Here is a 26,584-nt window from a genome sequence, read left to right as displayed (position 1 = left end):
TATTTTAATATCAAAATGCATTACGATTTTTTGGAGAAATCAAAGGAGAAATAAATTACTGGTAAACAACTTATCATGCCGGTCAGACAAAAATTATTATAAAGATTTGAAATAATATATTTTTACTATAATATAATATAAAACTAATCAGTTTTGAACAATAATGAAAATTTTAACCCATAATTCCAAAGACATGGTAAGGGAGCTTCGTGTTTGCAGAATTTAAAAATAATTATGATAAATAAAAGAAAATTGTAAGACGAAATGTTATCAACAATTTTTTAAATGTAAACAACACACTCATGGAATAAAATGCTACCGTGAAAGATCGTATCCGAAAAGAAAAAGATACCCCAGGAGATCAAGAAGTATAAAAGAAATCAAAGAACAATTTTCAACCAAGAATTCCATCAAATAACTTGAATCATAGCCCATGAAGTTATATAAAAGACAACAAAAAGTTTTAGAATTTTCTTCAAGTGGAGCCAGAATATAATTGGCAGATGAAGGCAACCATATTCACAAATTAAATTACAGACAATGAAATTAACAAATATTTCAATGTCGGTATCACTGTCTTAAGAATGGTTATAGAAAAAAAGGAGCATCAGAAAATGCAGAAGCTCCGAATAAAAGGCACTATATCTTTTCATAAAAAATTGTTGAACTGCTTGTTTTATAATTCTCTTCTCCAGTTGACCCTCCAATGAAATGCATGAATTCCTCCTAAAATGAGCCGTATGCAATCCGAACAATGTCAGATGGTCTACTTTCTATATTTGGATCGATGCGTCTGTCTGGTTGCATTCTCTTGACAACCTAAGAATACCCTGTTAGACACAGAGTCAACGTTTCTTTTATTATTCTTTATGACAATCATCTCCATTCACGTTGGCTCTAATGAAACTGGTAAGTTTTCTTGTGGTTTTTTTTTCTTATTGTTTGGTTGGTAGATTCTTCATTTTTCGGAAATGTGAAAAAGCCTGGGAAATATGGAGATGTTTCATGTCTACTAATGCGTTCCAACATATTCTGAAGCTAAGCTTCGACAAATGGTTTAGGGTGAACTTGGGCCAGGAACGACAGAACATAGAAAAGAGGAATTGGAATGTTCTATTTGCCATTACTCTTTGGTGGCTTTGGAAATGGCGAAATGATCTCGTCTTCAAGGACAAGAAACTAGATGTGAATCTTAAAGTGAAGCAGCTAAAGAACCAACTCAACGAAATTAAATCAGCTTTCAGTTCTTCAAGGATCATGCCAAGTCACACCCAGAGGTATGCCAATTGCATAGTTAGGTGGATACCTCCTCCGGAAGGGTGGTGCTCACTCGAGGTTGATGGGAGCTGCAAGCAATCTATTCGGAAGGCTGGTGGGGGCGGATTATTGCGGAACGAATATGGTGATTGGATAGTTGGCTTCATGCACAACATAGGGTGGTGCTCGATTGAGAAAGCAGAGCTGTGGTCCGCCTACAAAGGGTTGTAAGTGGCATGGGAAGTCGGGCAAAGGAAGATCAGGCTGGGGATTGACTCAATAGAAGTGATCAACTGGCTTAATAATAAGGGCATGCCGTGCTCATCTCTCATCAACCTGATCTCATTGTGTACTAGCCTACTGCCTAGAAACTGGGAGGTAAAGATCCTGCATATCTACAGAGAACAAAATAAGGCTGTTGATTTTTTGGCTGCGGAAGCTCTGAAAATGGAAAGAGGCTATACAACTTTGTGGACTCTCCCAGTTGGCATGTACGCCATCATCCAGGAAGACAAGGCGGGCTTTGGCTCGTGTAGAAGAATAGTTGTTCGACAGTGAACAATCTTGGGTGACCCCCCACTCTTGTAACAAAAAAAAAAAGAGTAGGTGGGATACCGAATATCTTGGTTCAATTTTTGGGTTTCATATATCCCGATTTAAAAATTTTCTTATCTACATTTTACCAAACCATTTAGATCTTACCATGCTATATATTGTGATTATTTTCAATTCTGGAGATTATTAACTATAAATTGAATTATTCTTCTTCATTCAAGTAATATAACACGCCTAAGTTCAAATACCTTAAAGGGTTTTGAGGAAAAATCAGAATCCGATCAATTTTTTTGATAGAACTATTTTACCCCAAAACTAAATCGGACTCGGATATTAACCAAACGTGATTGATTATCCGAAATACCCAACCCATCTAAGGCTATTCAATTATGTTCAGATCGATCCGAATAACCCCATCCATACTAGTAATTATAACAGTTTTTGTTTTATTTTAATATCAAAATGCATTACGATTTTTTGGAGAAATCAAAGGAGAAATAAATTACTGGTAAACAACTTATCATGCCGGTCAGACAAAAATTATTATAAAGATTTGAAATAATATATTTTTACTATAATATAATATAAAACTAATCAGTTTTGAACAATAATGAAAATTTTAACCCATAATTCCAAAGACATGGTAAGGGAGCTTCGTGTTTGCAGAATTTAAAAATAATTATGATAAATAAAAGAAAATTGTAAGACGAAATGTTATCAACAATTTTTTAAATGTAAACAACACACTCATGGAATAAAATGCTACCGTGAAAGATCGTATCCGAAAAGAAAAAGATACCCCAGGAGATCAAGAAGTATAAAAGAAATCAAAGAACAATTTTCAACCAAGAATTCCATCAAATAACTTGAATCATAGCCCATGAAGTTATATAAAAGACAACAAAAAGTTTTAGAATTTTCTTCAAGTGGAGCCAGAATATAATTGACAGATGAAGGCAACCATATTCACAAATTAAATTACAGACAATGAAATTAACAAATATTTCAATGTCGGTATCACTGTCTTAAGAATGGTTATAGAAAAAAAGGAGCATCAGAAAATGCAGAAGCTCCGAATAAAAGGCACTATATCTTTTCATAAAAAATTGTTGAACTGCTTGTTTTATAATTCTCTTCTCCAGTTGAAAATGCATGAATTCCTCCTACACCAAATTAGCTCCAATTCCTAAACCTAGACTATAAATTGCACAATTGCTTGTAAAGTTCCTTGTGTATCACCAGACATTTCTCATTCGAATCCATGGTGGTGGCATTACCTTCGAATTATTCCACTTTTGCTGCCGGAAGTACTTCCTTCCCATGCTATAAGAATTTCCTCCTTGCATGATATCAGGTCGCCCATTTGCACAGGAAGCATTCATTTCTGGTGAGTCCATGCCGGGTGTCTTCGAATATTTTTGATCCGAGTGACGAGAGACATACTTAAGGCTATTTTGTTCCATTCTTTCCTCTGGTTCACTCAATGGGGTAGATACAGCAGTACATGATGGGGGGTGTAAATTGCTACGGGGGTATGGGGGTAATGGAGGAAACGGATGGAAAGGCACACCTGGAGCTATAGTCCAACCATCTGAAGTTTTTGCGTGAACCTCAAATTGCTGCATGACAAAAGAGGGAATTCCATAGGAGGTCGACATGTATGCATTATATCTCTGCTGGGAATCACCTAACACCATGTCATACGGTTGCCTTAAGGTTGCTTCTCTTTCTTGGCCAATAATGGGAGTTGAAGTCGGATCAGATGGAACCATAGGACCATTACAGGGACAAGAAAATCCGGGTGGGATATCATCGTCAGTATTAAGCTTTCCATCACATTCCAAGTTGGTCTTAAGACTTGGATTTGGTCGCTCATCTGCAGGGTTGTCCCATCGGCTCTTGCGTTTGCGTGTTTTTGTCCCGTCAGTTACACTGCTAACTGTAGCAGCTATGGGTTCTGAACAGGAGAGATCGATTGTACAAGATGCAGAAACTGGCTGCTCGATACGACAATTTGTTGCTTCTGACAGTTTCTCGCCTTGATTGCTCCAAATATCATGCGACATATCAAGCCTATCGTGGCTTGAAAGCTGAGGATATTCCATCCTTGCATCGTCTCGTTCTGTGCAGCTATTTTTTCTGAAAGATCTGGGAATCCATTTGTCCCTGAAACTTCGTGCACTTTGATGGACCTGAGAGCAGTAAAGATCAAACTTCAGCCAAAAATAAAAAAATAAGCGCTCACACAAGTGCAATTTTCTAAATATCTATGATGGCATAATATTCAAAAACCACCCATCCAAACATCCAGAAAATTAGAAAGGCGTCAACTTGCTTGATGGATGCTTGGTAGTTCCTGGATGCAGACAGATGCAGTGTAGCAACGACAAAACATGACATTAACAAATGAAAGGCAACTAATACACAAGTAAGGTAATAGCTTAGCTTTTCTGATTTTCTTAAAAGGAAATAGTTTAGCTTTTGCCGCCAAGTCACTCGTGGTACCGCCCTGAACCAAGCAAGGACACAAAAGCAAGTCTAGAATCTTTTTTTTTGGGGGTGGGGGGTGGGCGGTGGGGTTGTTGATGCAACACATAAAGCTTACATAGGACATGGAATTATTTTCTTTACCTCAATCAACATACAAATTCCAGCCACAACCAGAAAAGACAAGAAAACACACTCGTAGTAACAGAGGATTAACATCGAGGGCTAAAGAAAAGGGACTAATTTTTCTGCGTTACAATAAAACAAAAAAATATCAGCCTTTAAACATCTATGCTGAGTAAACATAGATTTAATCATGTGCAGCCACATCGAAATGTAAACGTTTGATATAGGAAAATGATCAAGGGTGGCAAATATTAATCAAGCAACATGGTTAAGAATTTTCACAGGCAGAAATGCCATCAAATCTAGATAACCATTAAAATTGTCACAAACTCACAGGTGGGAAAAAAGGATTGAAACTAAACAACAAAATATTATCGGACAGGACATCGCTATGTTTTCAACCAAGATGCTCAAATGCAATAAGAACTAACCGTCTTTCGGTGAATTGTTGACAGCAACAATGTAAGTACCAGACATGTGAAAAAGATGACATCAGACACAAGCAAGTAAAAACTAATCGTCTTTCGGTCAATTGTCGGGACATCGCAATGTTTTCAACAAAGATGCTCAAATGCAATAAAAACTAATTGTCTTTCGGTTAATTGTTGACAGCAACAATGTAAGAACCAGACATTGAAAAAGATGACATCAGACACAAGCAAGTAAACTGACAAAGTAATGAAAAAAATCATTAACTACCTGTTTGTCAGCATGTTCTGTCAACGTTAATATTGAATCTTTAAAACTGCAAATGCAGAACAGGGCACACGTTAGAGAATCATGACACAAAACCACAAAAGGATAATATACACACCAATTATTTTAGCAAAAATAGCTTTTTTTCCTTCCCACTGCAGAGCAAAAAGTTCTATCCTTGAGTGATTTTCCAAGATGAGAGGAATAGATTCGCAAAACTGTGTTAGTTCTCACTACAGTTTTAACCAACACCGGCAGAAAACTGTGTAATATACCAAGAACAGAGAACATTGAATAACTAATGTAGGTTTATTTTGAAAATTGATAGTCTTACAAGGGCTCCGCCAGTTTATTGAATGTAGTGACATTTTGAATACCAAAATAAAATAATAAAAAAAAGAATACATGCAGAGACTTCAGTTCATCCTGTTTACATTCCACAAACATCCTGATTTTAAAGGTCACCAATTTAGAGTAAAAACAATAAACAAAAGAATAAGATGTTCGGACCCAAATACAAAGGCCAAAACAAGCCCACGAGTCACAAGTTTTATAAGTATCTAGAAAGGGGGAGGACATGAAAATGAAATGGAGAGAGTAGATTAGGCATTCTATAATTTTTGTTTTCTGTTTTTGAGTGACGAGACTAGCATTTTGCCGGGGAAGGGAGTGATGACAGAGATGTATACGGAATTACCTCTATATGAACATTATTTACCATCATATTTTCAGCATATTTCTTTGATTATTGTTAAACAATGATATTTGTGGCTGTTACAATTGGTTTGACCTGCCCGATAAAGAGAGTCGAGGAGCATCGATGGCAACCGCACAGTTCGAAGATAGGGTAATGACATTAAAGGAAAAAGGTATTAGCAATTAGCATTACAGCATAAGTCAGCAAGTCAACAAGAGAATTAACAAATCTCAAGAAATTAGTTAAAGGAAAAAAGGGGGAGCATAAAACTCGATTAATAGCGAGCAATGTCATGTCAGTGGCGTCGAGGAAGTCAAGTCCTTGGATCTGACGATGAAGATGGAAATGACGAAGGAGCAGGTTATAAGGTGAGAAGTCGGGGACACAAATAAACTGGGCAATGACTGGAAAACAATTACGAGAATTAAGGTCAAGAAGAAAGCCACTCAAAGGATCAAAATCATGGACTTGAGGAGAAGAGATGGGCCCTCATAAAAGTAGATTTACCTGGATATGATGCGACGTACCCATTTAGATGGAAGTTCTACGGCTGGACATTTGCTTAAGGCCATCATACATTTTTCGATAGTCTTACAGTCCCAAGTATATTGGGCCTAGAAAATCAGGATCATGCTTTTAATCCACAAGAATACACTAGAAAAAGAAGCAACTTGAGTAAGGGGAAAGATAAATAAATATACAAGGCAAGAGCTGGTTATAGGAAAGGGATTCTAGCAGATTGATTGTTTGGCTAGCTTTTTTTAAATAGGAAAATTAGTAACATTACTAATAAAAGAGAGGTAATTACAAAGGTGGACCAGAGGTCAACTCGACAAGAACTACGAAAAACCTAGAATTGCAAGCCTACTAACTCCAAATAATACTCCAATCCTTGTTCATATAAGACACCAGTATAAAAATTTAAAATCCGCAGTCGATTGAAGCCAACAAGGAACCCTCATCTTAATCTTGTCCCAGTAACCCTCGACCGAGTCTTCTTGATTACCAAAAATCCTCTTGTTTCTCTCCAACCAAACAGACCAGCAAATGCAATGAACTGCCTTATTCTAGAAAAGCCAGCCCTTCCTTCCCAAATCTCGTCCTAATATAATTCAAATAAGCCCCAATAAAGATTTAGGAACACAAAGAAAATCCAATTCCACCAATGTCTTGCTCCAAAGCAAACTGACAAAAGGACAGTGTAAGAGCAAATGGTCCTGAGCATCCAAATCCTGCCTGACAGCACACCGCACACACCAACTAGGACTGAGATAACATGAGGGATTTCTCCTCCGCATCGCTTCACAAGTCGGAGGTTTACCAAGAACGGTTGTTAGTAAAATGGAAAGCTGGGGAAAAAACTCGAAAATAGATTTAACTGAAAAGGTACCTCAAGAATCCAACGCCCAAGATCTATAAACGGCAGCACCCTGAATGAGAGAAACCCTTTCCAAGAAACCTAACAACACACCCAAATCAATCCTACGGAAATGCAAATCCCAAGAGGAGAGATCGGAAGACAATGCTGAAGATACGAAGAAAGATATCGGTTGATAATGAGATCGAAATTTGATACAAAGAAGGGAAAAGGTCCTAAAAAACAATGCCCCCACTACCGATTCTCCCAGAATCAACTTTTGTTACCCCTTTTGATCAAATTCCCACATACCGAAAAAAAGCTTGATAGATCCTAGAGATAAATTTTCAAGGGCTTCTGAAAGTGGCATTCTTAGCTAGACCCGCATTCCATCCATTCTTCGGCAGGCCATATTTATTAACAATTATCTTACACCATAACGAATCCCTTTCCCTAGAAAATCTCCACCACCAGTTACCTAATAAAGCTTTGTTTCTCAAACAAATACCATCGATGCCCAAACACCCCCCCAACTCTTTAGGTCTACACACGTGATCCCAAGTAACCTGGTGACAATGGTGTCCCCCATCGCTGCCATCCCACAAAAAATCCCTTGTCTTTTCCATGGCTTCCGCAATACCACAAGGTATCCTGAATAAAGATAAGAAATACAAAGGTAGGGCCTTTCTTTTTGTAAAGGATTTAATGCTTGGTTGGGTGTTTCATTCAGTTTATTATAGTTCTTGTTGCTTTGAGTCACTGTAACCATACGACCGTGTTATTTGATTCACTATTTTCTATATATCAGTTTATGTTCTCTCTATGTTGTACTGTGGTCGTATCACATTCTGTGCACTGGGATGAAGAGCCTGAAGATCTTTTGGTTCTGGGAAAGTGAAATAAAATTTTCATACATAAATCGTGAATGACTCACATAGAAATTGATCAAAAAGGTATTAAATTGTGCAGTTGAAGATTGGGGTGGAGAATCAAAGATACAATTATACAGGCTATGAATTTAAAATGTCTGACCAGGAAGATACTTGGAAAGAACCAAATTCAAGGCCCAAATACAATTCTAAGGGAGCTATGAATTTAACTGTGGGATTCAGAAAGAAATTGGAGGGACTGGGTCTGACACAATTGGACTAGTAACAGTTACAGAGGTCGGGTTCAATCAAATAAGAATGGGCAAAACTTGGTAAGCCTGTTAACCAATCGATGAAATAAACAAGGAAAAAGCATCCGGTGGATTGTCACAATTCATCGGGAAGGGTTGATTAACAATGGCGGAAGCAGCTATCTCCGAGGAATTGAGAGAGTAAGGTACTGGTGGATTGTAAGATTAAATCACTTGGGCTGTAATTTTACTTGGTGAAAGTGAAGAACCTCATCCTTGCCAGCGGCCAATTTGTTACCTCGCATGATGACGGGTCAGTGGAGGTAGACTTATCCACAATAGTGGCTGCTGATGGGAACAAACAGTGCAAATTATGCTTCACAAGTCCCTCAAGCTTTGGACATTCTACATGGACATGGAGGGAAGCTTGAGCTACCTGGAGTTAACAACTTAACTTCGATAATGCCAAGAGTCCAGCCACCAAACTTGCTGTAACAGTAGCTGAATTGATGCAGTAAGGATTATTATGAACCATCAGCTCAAGCTATTGCATATGATTTGGACAAGAAAGGCCAGAAAAGAACATCCTTGTCTTTGACCTTGGTGGCGGGACATTTGATTTTAGTATCCGCCTGTTGACAATGGCGATTTAGAGGTGTTATCAACTAATGGTGATACTCGTTTGGGAGGTGATAATTTTGATCATGGGATTATGTAGTACTTCATTAAATTAATAAAATAAAAGCATCAGGCAGACGTTAGTAAGGATAACAGAGCACTTAGCAAGTGCTAAGACAGTAGAGATTGAGGCCCTATTTGATGACATGGATTTATCCAAACAACTTGTCAGATCTCGTTTTAAAGAATCGAACAATGATTTGTCCAGAAAGACCATTGTTAAGGACATGGAAGATGCTGGTTTGAAAAGCACCAGATTGATGAAATTGTTCTCGTGGGTGGTAGCACTAGGATCGCTAAGATCCAGCAGCTTTTGAAAGAATGCTTCAATAGGAAGGAACCAAAACCAGGCGTGAACCTAGATGAGGCAGCCACATTTGGTGCCACTGTTCAAGGAGGAATCATTCCTGGAGAGGGAGGTGATGGCAAGGGTGTAGGAATGAATATTATATATATGGTTACTTACCAAATGTGGGATCAATTTTAGTTACCAAAGACCAACTCAAAGGCAAAGCTGTCATTGCATGTTTCTTTGGTGTCACTGTTGGTGCCATTGGGGACTGAAACTCTACAGATTTTGCTCTAACTGAAAGGTTCTATGATCCAAACCAAGGCTTCATCACCACGGATGGCTATGAATTAAGGACACTGCCAGTGAAATGGCTCAGACATTATATAGACTAGTGCACCGACGCACGCGTTGCATGCTTGTATAATATTTTTTATAATTCATTTGATTTATATAAATGAGGATCAAAATATAATTATAAGAAGTAGTGAAGGTCTACACTATAATTTTGATATATAAATTAAAAAATAAAAGAATAAAAAAATGATCTCAGTAAGAGTTGAACTTAAAACCTAAACCCCAAAAAACAATGACTCTATCTGCTAAACTACATATAACTTACATTAAAATTTTAATTTTATTCATATATATAATTATTAAAACAGACCATGATACCAAAGTTATTTACTCTAAATGTCTCAAACTTAATAGAATAGTATAAATATGGATGGCAAAGAATCAGTTCTCTTTGCAACAACTCAATTTGAAAATGTGGTGAAGGGGAAGGGAGATGCCACTAAGAAAGAGGTCATTACGCCTACTGGAACACATGTCGGAGATGAGAGATAGCAGTGTTACCCACAAGTCTATTTGGAAATCTGAAGCGAAGGGATTGGGGCAGCCAACTCAGGGTATGAACGAGAGTCTATGTCAGAGGAGGATAAAAAGCCTGGTGAATAGGTTGTGTCTTGGTTTGAAAATATGGTAAATCAACTTCCTAACTTTATCCTTGAGGACAAGGTTGATTTTCAAGAGGTGGTACTGTTATAGTATATTGGGCCAAGGCCAAAACAAGCCCATGAGTCACAAGTCCTAACGCATCCAGAAAGGGGGGAGCACATAAAAAATGTGAATTGGGAGAGATTAGGCATTCTGTTATTTTTGTTTTGGAGTGTTGAGATTAGCATTTGCTACGGAGGGGAGTGGCATGCCACCATATTTCAGCTTATTTCCTTCCTTATATTGTTTGCTTATTGTTGTTGAATGATAGATATTTGCGGTTACATCACAAGCTCTTTTACATCCAGGTTCTGAAAGCAGGCACATGATACTAGGTAATTTTGATAGCTACAAGAAAAACAATTCTAGTGATCCCCTTCAGTTATATGGCATATATCCTCTCCAACATAATCAAATCACCCATACCCACTGTTGTTTTATAGGATGAGTGAGACATAACACAGACACTTCATGGTCCTGGGATCCTATATAATTTCCTTTTCTTCCTTTAAGCAGAACACATTTTGTGAAGCCACAGTGCATGCTCCAGTAGGATCAGCAACAAGAAGGAACATTAACATATTGTTAGTGCCTCAAGCCTCTCGTAATTGAGACAAGTGTGACAATAAACAAGCAAATAAAAATTATGATTTACAATTATTCATCACAAATCTAACAGTAAGTAACTCAACAACAAAGACCGAGCATTAATTTATATTACAAACATGTTCTCGTCTCTTTCTCGAATACATGAACTGAGCATTGTTATAATTATTTTTAAAAAAATCATTTATACCCAAATAATACATCGAGATCTTACATGTCAAAACCACAGTCTGCAAGAAAATTATAAAATCGACGTACATCAGTAAAATAGGTCAAAAAAATATGCTGACCTCTCCACTCCTGGGCGAGGTGGGCCTCCAGTTATGTGCTCCAATTTAAGAATCTCCCTTGTTGCCATATACTCAAGTATCTATCCAAACAACAATAGGAAAAGCTGTAAAACTCTATTTTATCAAAATAACAAGTACAAATTATAGTTGTAAAGAGTTTATCAGCATTTTCACATTAACCATAAAAATTTGCCAGAACAATTTTATAAGCTATAGTTCCGTCCAACTAATTTGAATTTGTTCGGGACCAGTTTTTCATATTTTCAGTATCATAGGTTTCTTCAAAGCTTTCTATCAGGTACTTGAGAAGGAATATGTCCAGTTCTGTCAAGTGTTCAGCATGAGTGTAGACATTGTTAGCAGGCATTAGTAAATTTTCATTACTTTAAGTCTTTAATCACACATCAGAATCCAAACAATCTCCAATATGTACATCATTATCATCATAGCAAATTCCTGCTAGTTGCGAAGTCGGCTACATAGATACTAGTTATCCAAACTAAGCGATTTTCCACATGTCATATCTTATATCAAGATCTAAGATATCCTCATTTACCACATTTATCCAGGTTTTCAATGGTCTATCCTTCCTCTACTACTTTCATTTTCTAAGATATCCTCATTTACCACATTTATCCAGGTTTTCAATGGTCTATCCTCCCTCTACTACTTTCATTAACCCGCCAATCTAAAGTATGTAGAATTGGGATCGTGTTTGGTCTCCTCTTCATATGACCAAACCATGTTAGAAGTTTCTTCTTAATCTTAACATCAATTGAGACTAAACCTAAATAGCTCGTAATTCTTTCATTCGCAATTCTATCTTTGCATTTTTTGTTACACATACATCTTAAAATGTGTATCTCTACCATAGCTGGTCGATTCCATCTCGCACACATCCTTCTATCGCATAAGACTCCTGATATCATCCTCCATTTCATTTACTCTACTTTAATCACATGGTCTATATCCTTTCTAGTGTCTCTTTTGGATAATAGATCATAACAGCGAAATGCTTCACACTCTGAGACTTCTCGATCATCAATCTCAATTGGATTACTCATTCGTCTAGATTCAGGAACAAAGTTACAAGTTAAATATTCCGTTTTTTAGCGATTAATTCTAAAACATTTTATCTCAAGAGCTTCACGTCATCTATCTAATTTTTGATTTACACCTTCTTTAGTTTCATATATCAGGACAAAGTCATTTGCAAACTATCAGGACAATATCATTTACAAACCACTAAGTGACCCATCTTGAATATGTCCCGTCAGCTCATTCATAACCAAAGCAAAGAGGTAGAGCTTAAAGCTAATCCTTGATGAAGTTACATGACATCCCTCCAAGAGCCCTAACACTAGTTACAACATCTTCATACATAACTTTAATGATCTCGATGTAGCATTGAGACACATGATTCCTTCAAAGTATCCACCAGATTAATTCTCTAGACATTCTTTCATAGACTTTCTCTAAGTCGATAAATACCATATGCAGACTCTTCTATTGTTCTCTATATTTATCTGTCATTTGTCTAGTCAAGAGAATAACTTTCATTGTAGACCTACTCGGAATAAAACCAAATTGGTTATCTGATACAACTTCAACGTAAGATTCATAAGCTTAATCTCTCTATAGTTTGAGTACTCATGTATATCTCCTTTATTCTTATAAATTGATATTACAATACTATCTCTCCCATATTCTAGCATTTTCCTAGTATCCAAAATCCTATTAAAGAGCTTAATCAGCCATTGGATCTCAACTTCTCCTAGACACTTCCATACCTCACTTGGTATCTTATCCGGTCCAACTGCTTTCCTTGGTTCCATCGTCTTTAGTGCCTCTGTTACTTCCGTAGTACTAGCTCTAAAATGGAACATTAAATGTCCTACTTCTTCTATATCATGCTTACCCACGATTAACACCTTTGTACTTATCTCATTGACTAAGTTCTTAAGGTAATCCCTACACCTATCTAGGATAGCTTTATCTTGCATTAAAACTCTATCATCTTCATGCTTGATACACCTAACATGACTCAAGTTTTTAGTATTCAGACCTCTGGCTTTCGCTACCTTAAAAATATCTCTATTCTTCTTTTGTACCTAGCATATCGAACAAATCATCACAAGCTCTTTTCTTAACATCTTTTCTTGTTCTACTGAGTCTCATCAATTTGAAAGCCTTTCTATAAAAAAAAAATTGCTAATTATTCAACTCTCCAATCCCCATGAGTTCACGAAATCAAATGGGAAGATTATTTATTATATAGGCAAAAGGAAATCCAAGTCAGTCCTCTACCTACTCTTGATGTAGTCGACGCAACCAACGACAACTTGTGTCTCTTCAGCTTTAATATAGAGATGGACTTTAAAACGTAAAGACGACTGACCTATAAATATAATTATTTAGATGAAATTTTTTCAAAAATCACACATACAGATCAATTTTTGGAATGTCATTTTAAAGGCCATGAACTTGAGTAGTTTTCAGTTTCGGTGTATGTTCAAATACTGACTGATCATGCATATGTCCACGTTTCATGCATGATCTCATGTGTAGAATATTATCATATATGCTTTGTTCTCTTGCATTTTTATGACTAAACAAGATTCGACCCAATGTAATAGGTCAAAAGGAGCAGATTCTCTGGATAATTGTGGTCACTCAAATGATCAACTATTTGAATAAGTTGATAGTAAATTGGTTACTTAAGCTTGTTTTCAAACTTAAATAAGTGATTTAAGAAGTGAAGAAAAAGTTTATTCAGTTCCACCAAATTTACCTTAAGAAGCTTGCGCAGAATTGGAGTTTTGATGAATTCCCTCCTACACTGCTTCAATATGTTGTGGAGCATCTGCAAACCTATACATCAACAGTCATTGCTCTGAAAAAATTCAACACACTAAGGAAATCATCAAAGATATATACTAGGAACAACTACCATTCTTGTTAATTACATCAACCAGAACAGTCCGAGATTTCGTCTTCAGAAGTGCATCCAAGATCATTGAAAGATCTCGATTGCTGCAAAAATTGAAATAAGAACAAAAATCAACTCCAGGACAACTCCAGAACAGTAAGTTTTTACAAGGTGAGATAATAAACAGGATAACGAAGTGATGATATTAGCAAAGGAGGTAAACTTCCGAAAATTACCTCTGTATAGCTTCGCCATGGCCATTATTCCCTGATGCAGCAGTAAGGAAAAGAAGCTTCAAGTAGCCTCTTGATGCATCCTATCAAATTATAGAAGAAACCAAGACATGAAACAACAATCTACAGGCACAAAATGTAATTTCAAGTGCACAATATCAGTCTAAATAATAATATAACCAACCACAGAGCACATGTGAAATCAGGAATTACACAAAATTTCTACAAATACTGAAAATTGACTGAAATTCAAAAAAAATGGAATTAGTTGAACATTTTTATAGATGAGAAAATAATACATCTAATGCTCTTACCAAAATCAAGAGATTAAGAAGAAAAAAAGAATTATAGCACGGGATGCAGAACTTACTTTACACTTGCTTATTCCTCCTTCAGGATCAAGCAATTCATTCAGTTTCTCCTCAACTGCAAGCATTTGGGTTAAGTTATTGCAAAAAACACTAACCATGACTACCAAGAAGCATGGATCAGATGATTGTCTACCTGTTTCAAAATGACTATTCAGGAAATGTTCAGGTAAATTATCAGATTTATGGGGTGCAACATTTGACTTATCCATATTCGGAGTTCCTTTGTCACCCGTAAAAATAGATTTAACTCTCCATTTTTTAGTTGAGGTTGAGGAATGATGAGTCTTAGTTGGAGGATGTGCCGTTCCGTGTTCTTTTCTTCCTCCCACAGCAGCATATTTCAACTTGCTCTTAGACTTTACTTCATCTGGCAGTGATTTCCTATGTAATGCAGAAGTCGTTATCTCTGGTCCATGAGCAGAACATGATGAATTTTCCACTCGGTTTTGCACTGAAGAAAGCTCATTCTGGCCAAAAGACTTCATACTGCCATCTGATTTTAAGGAAATATTCATGAAATTGACAGAATAAGGTTTCTGGGAAACAATGCCATCAGCGTCAAGCTCAAAAGCAGCTGACGAAGATCTGTTCAATGACTCTCCAGTTTCTTTGTCCATGTCCAACTGCCTGACAGCATCAGTTAAGCACCCTTGAGAAGAAGCATATATATCACCACCAACATTTTGAGTTAAAGCTTTAGAAGAGTGTGCTTCTTCAGTGCTTTCCGTTAGACCAGCCGCATATTCCAACTTATTCATTCTATAAAACTTTTCTCGGGATTCATTTGCAATTAGGTTGTCTCTCTCATTTAAGGAATTTGATATTATATCATTCCAATCATCATTGAGCTCTTTATCTTCACAGATCATAAGAGGTTCTGAAAATTCATCATCAGAATCACCTTGAACAATTACTTCAGAATTTGATGGATCACCACCTATATAGCCCCGACAATTACGTGAACCACAAACACATTTTTTCGCAGCAGCCCCAAATACACGTACATAGTTATAGTCAAATGTGACCTCTTCACCCTGGATTGCAAAATTGTAAAAAACTCAGAGTGTTCACTAGGATACGAATGGCATAAAGAAGTGCTACACCAAGGATGAAAACAAAAAAAAATTAACTACCTTTATATCAGGCACTTCATATATTGCTCAAAACCAACATGATGGTAAAGAAGAAGTAAACAAATCTTTTAGTCACCTACCAAAAACCTCCCAAAAAATCCCAACATACCGTACTAAATTGTCCCCAAAAGAAGGATGGAACTTGAATAGACATAGCAAAATACTCTTTTTATCACAACAGATATTACCTTCTTAATATCCTTCACAGCAAAGAGTCCAACACAGACTTCTCCATTCACCATCCACTATCAAAAATGCCAAGAGCAAGAGTTAATTATAAAACCGACAATTCCACAGAAAAAACAGGACAATAAATCTAGTCATCTAGGACACTGAAGTTGGTAAAGACTAATATTCAGACCTAACTTTTAAACGAAACTACACATAAGTAATGAAATATATCTGTGAAAAAACAACCGAAAAAGCGAATTAATGAACAAAAAATAATGATGGGCCAAAGAAGAGTGAACCCAGAAACATCTGAAATTAGCAAGTAAATTAGCATCATAAACTAGGTGTGGTAAAAAATGCATAAGAATGTCACAGAAAGTAAATATTACAATCACCCAGTGTACTGACTCAAAAACGCGACAGCTTGCTAAAGAAAATGCAAACTACAGAGGACAGAGATCGTGGAAGGCAAATGGCACATGCTTATGAAGGTAGAACATGAAATGGTCCATACGGAATAAAAATGTCCGGCAAAATTCCACACAGTTTGTTCTATTCCTCACATTCAAAAAATTAAAACTGCATGAAAGGTTGCTCCCACAAAGTACCTTCTCAGTACGGCAGTTAGGATCACAACTGTGGTTTATGAACCGGCCCAAGTTCCCTTTAGCACAAGCATCAATCACCTGGGAAAAAGGCATACACAGGCAGTATTAAAAGTAAACATAATACATAAACTGACAAAAGTAACAGCCATAAAAAAAGATAAACATTAAGATACCCTAAAAGATGCTTGGGGGATAATAACCCAAGTTGTAACCTTTTTCTCATTAATAAAACTTCGTTTCTCATAAAAAAAAAAAAAATACGAACAGATTTCAACTAGAGTTTAATTTGCTGTTACATAATAAAGTTGGCCACATATATCCACACCAACTCAATGGGAAAGGGTCCTTTACTGCAAGACACAACATATGTAAAACCTAAAACCAATAACTGACATTAAAAAAATTCAGTCTGTCTTGAACAATTTTCTCTTTGCAACCTAGATCGGTTTTATAACATTTCCAACCATCCTCAACCCCTTTGACCTGTTTAATCTATTGTCCACAGACAAACCAACCAATTAGAAAGCCTCCTTACAGACTTTTTCGATCCAAAACCAAATTTACAGGGTTCAAGGTGGATGCATATGTGGGATCATAATTCCCAGTCAAACTTACAGTCTAGTCAAAAGGTGGGAGATGAGAAAAATAAAGTTCGTGATTTCATCGATTGTGGTCTATTTGTAATTGAAGACAAAACTGAACAAACTTCGCCAGAAACATAAGCTGCAGCCAAATTACAGTCAGCTCATTTACATTCACATTAAAACGCTTTGATCAGGCCAGTAAACGGTTTCCTACAATTTCCCTAGAAGATTTATAAAATCCAATGCACAAAGAATCATCGAACTTTCTGTTACAAAGCTTAAAATGAGGCCCTCTCATTCATAAATGAAAGAAACACATGAGCACTGTGTCACTGACTCACTCATCAAACCAAGTCAATTAGTGTCATAAAGTGAGACAAAAGCATCATTCGCTTCTCAAATAATTAAACATCCACAAGCAATTAGGTTAATGATGAATTTTCAGATGATCCTGAAGTGGCCAGAAACCAAAATTATGAGAAAATTATATAATTTGAATAGGTGCAAGAATTTTCAATTTCACACAAAAACAAATGATAACGGCAAACCTCGCTGCCATTCAAAGTCATGAAGTAAAAATGTTTGTGGCCCTTCAAAGCATAATCTCTTTGCCTTGCTTGATAAGAATGCACATCTAGTACCTGCAAATTAACCAAAAACTGATACGTTAGAATCACAAACAATGAAACATCAGTTTGGAATCAGTTGGAATCAGCATTTCTTACCATACTGTCTCTTGGTTGGGTATATCAATTGGGACAAGTTGATCCTTATACATACACACACATGTATGTGTGTGTGTAAACTAGTATACCGACGCACGTGTTGCGTACTTAACTACTTGTATAGTTTTTTTATAAGTAATTTTATTTATAATCAAATAAGAGTAATACCATAATTGTAAAACTACAATTTCAAATTATTATAATCAAATAGGGGTCATACCATAATTGTAAAATTAATTATGGGCTAAACTGCAAAATGAAATTATTATAAAATGATAAAAAAAGGAAAGATCAAAAAATCAGACCAAGACACCATTTTTTGTCTCTATTATAGAGATTCTAAATAATAGTAATAGATGTGTGTATGTATATATACCTACTATGCTACTAGCTTGCTCTAATAAACAGAGTGTCAACTTGGAGTAACATTTAAATGACATCAATTGCATAAATAACAAGTAACAAGAGGTTCTAGTCAGTAGTAACCTCTCCAACATATTCGATAAGGAACTGTCCTTCGGGAATGCCATCAAGTGCCTGAAGGCCATACCCCTTCTTTCCACACCTGAACCACTTAAGTTTCGCATACTTGCGTCTCTGAAACTGCAAGCGATTGCACATGGAGAATTCACTTTATGAATAACAACAAAAGATTCACACATATGTGAACAAACAGAAGTTGATGTACCTGTTGATTAGAACAAAGATCACCGCACGGACAAGTTCCTTGAACACACTCAATGTTGAGCATTCTGTTTAAACATTTAGATCCACAACCCATTCTACCATATGAAGGTGGTTTGCAATGGCAAACCATTACCTGTCACACACAAATAGAACAAGAAAGAAACAAATATTAAAGTAGAGTTAAATAGGTGTATGGATTGAAATATATTGTCAACCTAGAGCCCAAAAATTGATGCACACATATTCATAGACTTGAGATGTGACCAACACATTCATAGAGACCTTGTATAAAATGAACAAGTGCGGCGAAAATTATCATCGCTGCAACTGGCTATAGACATATTTGTCAACATCAGAGGGTGTAGTCATCAAAAGGTTGAGGAAAAACCATAGAATGATCATTTCACATATTAATTATCGATATCTCCAGTAAAATTGTCAAAATTATAAAAAAGCAAGAATAAAAATTCATAGCATGTTACTTGGAGAAAGGACGATAACGATAAAAACTGTGTGTATCAGGGAACACTAATAAATAGTCACGAAAACACCATGGAAGTTGAACTTAATTTTCTGGCAGTGAAGGATATCTTCATGGTTTGTTATGTGGAAAGAATGCCTGATGAATGAGATCTTGTTGTTGGTGAAGATCTTATTAATATTTCAGGTAAAAACATGATAAATTGGAAGTTAGTAAATCTGTTGAGAGTAAAAGCATTAGAACCAATCCGAACCAAACTACAGAAACAAAAGAAAAAGCAAACGAAAACAAATGGTTTCTCAACATTGAGTTTTGTTTTTAAAGAAACTGAAAAATGCAATGCAGTTTGAGATTTCTATGGTTTAAACCGAAACCAAAATGTATGCATATAACATGAGTGAAATCGGATTAAATTTATGTTGTTTCTTCACACATGTGTCCGTATGGTTACTCTGGAGATAAAATAATGGAAATTATGTGTTTGTGTGCGCTTATAAATGATGGGTTATCGGTAATATACTATTGTCATCGGTTAGTAATTACAACTCATTAAAAAGTTCGGACAAAAAAGAAACAAATTTTAAAGACATAAAGATTTGATATCGGCAATCATTGAAGTGCCACATACATATCATATCTCATTATATTTTCAAAAACATGCTAAATTAATTTAATTGTGTAATATTTTTTATTTAAATTTAAAATGAATAAAAATGCAAAAAAATGTCAAAAATTAAGATAAATCATAAGTTTTAACCGAAAACCGTGGGTTTCAGTTTGGTTTGGTTCAATTTATCTATATGCTCTTGATTTATAATTGCAAAAATACCAAAACTGAAATTGACGTGTTCATTTTTTCATATCGAAAAATGCTCATATTAAACATGTGTACCCCTGGTGATCATGAGTGTAAATGGAGATATTTTCAATGCATAATAGCAATTAAAACAGGTTTTGACATTGTTACCAAATGCTTATATAAACCAGTACTTACATAAGGGTCAATAATTCAACATAAATCCAGGTAATAAGAAATATAATTTTTTTCAATCTAATAAAGTTCAGAAACAACACACCACGATACACGAACAAATATACACGGATTCTCGGAAAAGGGATCATAACTAAGCTGAGATACAGTTGAATGAGTGAGAAGTGTTGGCAATAAGCATTAATGCAAGTTTTAAGCATAATAGTGAAATTGAACTAAGCTAAGGATTCACCTCGTCGACAGTTTGAGTTTTGCGGCTTCGGTGTAGAAACAAGTTTGACTTAATAAGTGACCAAGCTGACACTTGAGAAACTGCAAAACATATAAACAAAATCCAAGGAAAGCGTGTCAATCGAGAGGTACTTATGAGTTATGAAATTCAAGTAAGCCAGAATATAGATGTTGCAATATCATCAGGTAAAACAATACCATTTGATTGGTTTTGATTAGAGTTAAGGGAGGCATCACAACCATCTTCCTCACAAGAAGCATCGGATATTTCCAGCTCAACATTGATTTCTGCATTTGATTTCTCTTGAGGAACCGAGCAATCAGCAAAATCTTTATCTGTGTTGTCTTTGCAGGTCCTTTAGAAGGAAAAAAAAGAGGAAATCTATTAGCTACCACCAAATTCAAATGATTGAATCAACATCTAAAGAGATATAGTAGTACAGCACAGCAGGTCCTGTTACCCGATGCATTATCTTCATGATGATTAATGTTCAAGCCAGGTGGTCCTCGATGTTTTAAAACTAACTATACTTCGTACCTTGAGTTACTGAATTTATTTTTAGCTACCGGAAAGTCTTGCAGCAGACAAATTTATTTAATCTTTCAATGAGGTCCACCTTCTATTAACCAACATCATTCTAGCATCTAGCATTCACCAAAAATTTTCTCGATCCAACTTAACAATTGAAAAAACGGATTATATTTCAAAATCTTATAAAAGTTGAACTTTAGTATTGGAGCCAGTTCTGAAGGAATTTGGCCCGGTTTTCAACCACTTCCAGCTTGAAAAGTTTATTTTTTAAATAGTTTTATTTCTGAGGTGATATTCTTTATATCATGTCAGAAAAATTAAATAAATGATTATTATAAACGTGTAGCAAGATATTTTAAATTTGGTCAACATTATAAAATTAGATTAAATGTCTCACAAACTTTGAGAATATGCAATTTAGCAAAACACTTTTCCAAAAAAAATTTGGTCAAAAACAACTCTCAGAGCATTAGATTTGAAAGTAGCAAAAAAGAACCAAAGACCATTAAAATTGGTATCAGCTTAAACAACTGGTGAGTTAGCTAAATAAACATCTGAAATTTGTTATGTGGAGAAAAGAATCAAATTCAATCAATGCATATATTAATGTTCCTGCATGTGAACGGACAATAGAAAAATAAATTCTTGATATCACTCTTTGAAAACCAACAGTAGCATTCATAATCATTTACCATCCACAGTTAGTTTCCTCAATATGATCTGCAAGTGTAGCCGGAATTCGCCGCCACTTTTCGCAATCATCACAAAGCACCCAAGCGTTCCTCATTGGAACATATTGTTCTCTTACCTCACCCACTGAAAAAGGCAAGCTGTCTATCGGTTCACATGAACCATGGTTTATGTTTCCAGTTTCCTCAAAATGAGCTGATACTGGATTTCCTACATGTTAAAATATGAGAAGATAGAAAATACGTCAATTTACAGGATTCAGAAAGATATTGCATCGAAAATAAATGAGATGGGGGACTGAAGGCAAGGCTAAAATTTCTAACATGTATTTTACATACATACATGTAAGGGAATATTCTTTTTCAGGGAATGGAGATAAGAAACATGTTCTTAAATATACATCAAAAGATGCAAACATAAACAATTGCATGCATCCATATGACTTTCCACTAGAATAAGAATGCAGCCACCATCACTTTTCTCACCAGGTTTATGCTTCTGCCTGGTCTTGTTTCGAATTCCCTTTTTTTTCGAGGCTTTCTCTCTTTTGCCGGGTAAATCCAGAATTCTGCATGTGCTCTTGCTCCTTCCACTTGCACTGGACAACTTGGGCAAACTTTTCTCATCAGTAGAAGTAAGCAACGTGTCGCAGGTCTGTAAATTAGATGGCTCAATTGCAACAAGCCTAGATGAAGAAGGGTTCATTTCGGTCAAGTAAGGTTTTGAAAATGAAACAATGGAAGCCTCATTACAAGAAGCGACATAACCCACTTCCTGTCCTAGTCCGGTTGCAGCGGGCACGTCAGCATCTAATTTTCCACCCTTAACGAGCTCATCGTTCTTTTTTCCTTTCTTACATTTGCTTTGCCATACCTTTAAATGTGAAACATCTTCAACAGAAACACAATCATTTGAAACTACTGAACTACCTCCCATATTTGGTGTAATTTTTCGAGAAAGTTGACAATCAGGTTCCGAGTTTATAACTTCTGAATCAGGTGAGGTTCCAGGATCTGAACTCCTGTTATCAATAGAAGCTTCCAACTGATGAACCTCCAATTGGTTAACAATCAGTTGGTGATCCTTTGAAGTACCTAAGCACGACTTTTCAACAGTGTCCCTGACATCAAATTTTGTGCTCAAAACAGAACCATCTGATGGCATCGCATCCTCTAATTTTCTTGATGATGATACCACATCTCGAGGCACTTCTCCCTCCAACTTGATTTCTGGTGCATAAAATTTTTTAGTACCATTCACCGAGCTGCATATTTGATTGCCAATTTTAATTTTCAAAGAGATAGGACCAGATGGAGCACCAGGTTTTCCAATTGATTTTTTATCTTTCTGATTGCTCGTATATTTCCTAATCCCTACGCCACCTCTTACTCTTCTCAGTTTTCTTTCTTTACTAATATTCAGCTCAAGATTACTGTTTTCTTTAAAATCTGGTATAATATTCCCCATTAATCCCCAAACAGAAGACCTAGATCGTGTGGCCAACAAACTTCTTCTTCTTCTTGAAATTTGCAACGAAGTGAAATTCAATACTGTCTTTTTGTTGGATTTCCTCTTGTAATTTCTAGGTGGTTTAAGAATCTCATTGTTCTTATCTGATTTAGCATTGTGTGCGCTCCTCCGAGATGATGCGTATACAATTAGAGGATTGTTTGGTTTGCACGTCTCGTCACTTTGGACCACAGCCTCGGCTTCACCATCCCTTTCTGTAGATGGTTCAACAATACGTGCAGAATCAGAAGGATATAAATAACTATGACATTTGCCCTCGTCAGGTCTCTGCCCAAGCAAGTCAGCTTTTCCAAGGGAATCAAAATCATCGGTTTCAATGGTATGTCTTGCTGCATCAGCCCTTTGCTCGGGACTCTCAGAGAATCTAATGGCATCGAAAGCCGGAAGAAGAAGATCAGCACCTGAAGCATCTGGTGTAATCATGCTCACGGATAAATCATCAGTTCTCACATAGGAGGATTCATTATGCATCGAAGAAACAGATAATTTTGAAACAACCATATCAAGTTCGATCACAGATGACTTCTCCTTGATGTCACCAATACTTTTACCAGACATTGTCTCGGCAAACATGTTACCCTGTATAACGATATTAATTAGATATGACAAGAAACCTTGATGGGCATCCCATTACAAAAATTTTACCAAAGATTGACAGCGTAAATACTTTTAAATGGTTATATGAACAAACGATAGCTGAAAAAAAATGTTGGTTTATTAGCCAAATGATTTCAATCTATGAATAAAAACAAACTTGCGAACCAATTCATAAATTTTCAAGAAATTAAAAAAAAGGTATTTAATTACTGGCAGCCAGGGAACACGCGTTGCACATGAAACACGTTTTTTAAATTTCAAATGTTTTGTTTAATTATGAAATTTTTACAAAATTATGTAAAAGAATTAATTATAACAAATGATATATATGATTTAATAAAATAATTTTTTTAGAATTATGAAATAAATGAAATATCCATTAGAATATTTATTAATGGCAGGAAAAAACGAAACTAATATGCATAATATATTGTAGCTACTAGTCCTAGATATTTGTTATTGGCAAGAAAAAACGAAACCAATATGCATAATCTTATAGAATGAGTATTTTGTGGCTATTAGAATATTTATTATTGGCAGAAAAAAACGAAACAAACATGCATAAATCTTATAGAATAAGTATTTTGTATCGTTGGCACAATATTATTGAAAAAAAACCAAATAAATCTATTTACAGAAATTAAAATATGGGAGACAAAGTTTTGAATAAATATGAAGATCATGTTTAAGTTGATACCTAATTTAGTTAATCTGAATAAACATTAATATGCATATGACTGGAGTTAAAAAACTTTTTAGAAGTATAAACGTACAAAATAAAAATGGTAATGTACACAGTAGAAATACAAAATAAATCTAAAACAAAGAAAATACATGCCAATAGTGAAGAGGGACACAAATTTGGCAAAAATTAAGAAAGTAAATAATTAACCAAAGTGTAACCGAAAAAATGTGGCATAGATCACAATCTTTTGGTATTATCTTAAAATTTCTCATATCCTTGTATGCAAAGCATATTGATTAATTTACATGTGAGAAGCTTAGGTTCAAGCTATTACTATTTTGTGTCCAAATTATAGGATGTCGTAAACAATTTTTATAAAATAAAACTTTGACAATGAAGGAAGAAATTACAAATTTGGAAGGTGAATGAAATCTTATTTAGTTTTAGAACAAATATTCATGACAGTAGGGTAATGATATATTAAGAAGGTCAATGGAAATAGTTAAGATGCAAAAAACTTTCACCAGCGCACACCCATAAAAGAATAATAGCATCGTAGGAATGGATATGCTCATTGTACGGCGATATAAAGAAGCTTATCTACATTAAGGAATGAATTTCAAATAAGTAGGATTGATTCTTGAACATATAAACATAGCAGCATTACTAAACAGTATTTGTTAAAAGGAAAATGGACCGGATCAAAGCATAAATAGAGTTGTGAGATAACAAAAAAGATGGTAAATGAATAATGAATACTAAGAAGTAACTACAGAACAGAGACGGTAAACCAATTAGTGACATGGTAAGGAAAACAAATTCACGTCGGAGGACAAAAAGTGAAAATAAAACTACATCAATTCCACCAAATTATGCCTTAGCAACCTCAATGATAATGAACAAGTGAACCGAAAATTAGTCAACAAAACATTGAATAGAGCAATTAAATTAATAAAGTGGTACAACAGAAAGAAAAGAAGTTAAACTGCCCATTTCATAGAAGACTTCCTGAACCCTAAAAAAAGAAAGTGAAACCACTTAAAATTAAAAAAAAAAGACTGGAGGTTGTAACCTTTAAATTTTCTCCTCTTCACTATCATAAAGGCCAAAATTTCAAATTAATTCGAGAAAAAAATTTCTCGAAAAATTGCAAAAGAATTTACTTGAAAAAACTAAGCCATATAAAGAAGTCAAGATGTCACCCCACAACTTTCTCACAATCTCCATTGGTCTTTATAAGTTTTTCCCATGCTTTAACTATAATATAAATGCAGACGGAAAAATCATTTTTCCCCAGTACGATAAATATGCAAAAGTAATCACTTACATAACTTGTTTTAGAGCATTTTAGAGGTATAAAATATGTTGATGTGCATAACTATGGAACAAAAAATATGCAAATGGATGGTATCCAACAGCGATGCAATTACTTAACTAATAATATTCTCAAACTACTTCAACAGTCATCCCTTCTACTTTTCCATCTCTGACACCCGAAATAAACTAAAATTCAATGAAAAGGAGCACGAGCAGGGTCAGAGGTATGTTCCGAAGACGGAGAAAAACAAAATTTTATCATTGACGAATCAAATTAATCATCCGCTGCAAAAATAAACTAAATTAACCACGACTGAATCCAAATAATTCACCCCATCAAAACGAAGACCCGGCCGCTGGTAAAAGAAAAAAAAATGAAATCCCAATGTTTGTTGAAATCAATACTCAGGGAGAAACAAAAAAAAATCGAAAAAAATAACCTTTACGCTTCCAAGGCCATTGTGTACGAAGTCTCTGCGAACGATTTCTCCTTCAAATTTGTCCGTTTTCTTCTTCAATACTGATTTGTACGCCAAAATTGTCCCGATTGAAGCAAAATAGAAGCGGAAGAAAGGGCAACAAGAGCAATGGGGATGAAAATTTCGAGGGAAAACGGAAGCGTGGCGAGAGGAGGCAAACTGCTACCCACGAAGAGGAAAAAGAACGGAAGAAACTAATGGGAACGTATTTTGCCCACGCTAAGATCCAGTCAAATAGAAGTAGGGTTGTGTTTGCAATTTCAATCTTTTCCAGGGCTACCTCGAGCATTTCAATTGGAATTATAAAAAAATACTTAAAACCCCATTTAAAAAAAAAAAAAAAAAATCAACCTAAAAAAGTTGTGAAATAAAGATATATCTATTTTAGTCGAAGTTTACTTTTTTCCATCAATTATCCCATGGAGAAAATTACATTTTAATCATATATTTTTT

General features: G+C 35.5%; 1 protein-coding gene across 3 annotated transcripts; it reads right to left on the bottom strand.

Annotated features, from left to right (window-relative positions):
• Positions 1-466: 466 nt before the first annotated feature.
• Positions 467-26,355, bottom strand: LOC140823264 (histone-lysine N-methyltransferase ASHH2-like). Of its 3 annotated transcripts, none has more exons than XR_012116172.1 (19): positions 26,093-26,355; positions 22,009-23,632; positions 21,526-21,733; positions 20,542-20,657; positions 20,303-20,382; positions 18,600-18,731; positions 18,398-18,514; positions 17,735-17,827; positions 16,603-16,680; positions 16,012-16,068; positions 14,824-15,724; positions 14,690-14,745; positions 14,323-14,402; positions 14,108-14,190; positions 13,949-14,028; positions 11,158-11,237; positions 5,125-5,170; positions 2,980-4,004; positions 467-726 (listed from the first exon to the last, which is right to left on the bottom strand). XR_012116172.1 is itself a non-coding variant. In XM_073184519.1 (18 exons), the coding sequence occupies exons 2-18, from the start codon at positions 23,624-23,626 to the stop codon at positions 3,048-3,050; spliced, it is 4,824 nt and encodes a 1,607-aa protein (XP_073040620.1). In that variant the 5' UTR covers positions 23,627-23,632; positions 26,093-26,355; the 3' UTR covers positions 2,756-3,047. The 3 variants fall into 3 exon arrangements, 1 of the variants encoding a protein (XP_073040620.1); XR_012116170.1 differs by having other exon boundaries at positions 468-726; positions 20,500-20,657; XM_073184519.1 differs by lacking the exon at positions 467-726 and having other exon boundaries at positions 2,756-4,004; positions 20,500-20,657.
• Between the last annotated feature and the right edge of the window lie 229 nt (positions 26,356-26,584).

Source organism: Primulina eburnea, chromosome 1 (genome assembly GCF_022965805.1).
Source record: "Primulina eburnea isolate SZY01 chromosome 1, ASM2296580v1, whole genome shotgun sequence".
NCBI classification, from domain to species: domain Eukaryota; kingdom Viridiplantae; phylum Streptophyta; class Magnoliopsida; order Lamiales; family Gesneriaceae; genus Primulina; species Primulina eburnea.
This window is presented reverse-complemented; position numbering and strand designations above follow the sequence as displayed.

What these genes read in the sequence shown, in the direction of transcription:
- LOC140823264 (XM_073184519.1), bottom strand. Translation starts at nt 23,626, where the DNA reads ATGTTTGCCGAGACAATGTCTGGTAAAAGTATTGGTGACATCAAGGAG. An exon ending in GAGGAATAAGCAAGTGTAAA is followed by an intron (nt 14,403 to 14,689) that starts GTAAGTTCTGCA and finishes ATAATTTGATAG; the next exon opens with GATGCATCAAGAGGCTACTT. An exon ending in TGATGTAATTAACAAGAATG is followed by an intron (nt 14,029 to 14,107) that starts GTAGTTGTTCCT and finishes GTTGATGTATAG; the next exon opens with GTTTGCAGATGCTCCACAAC.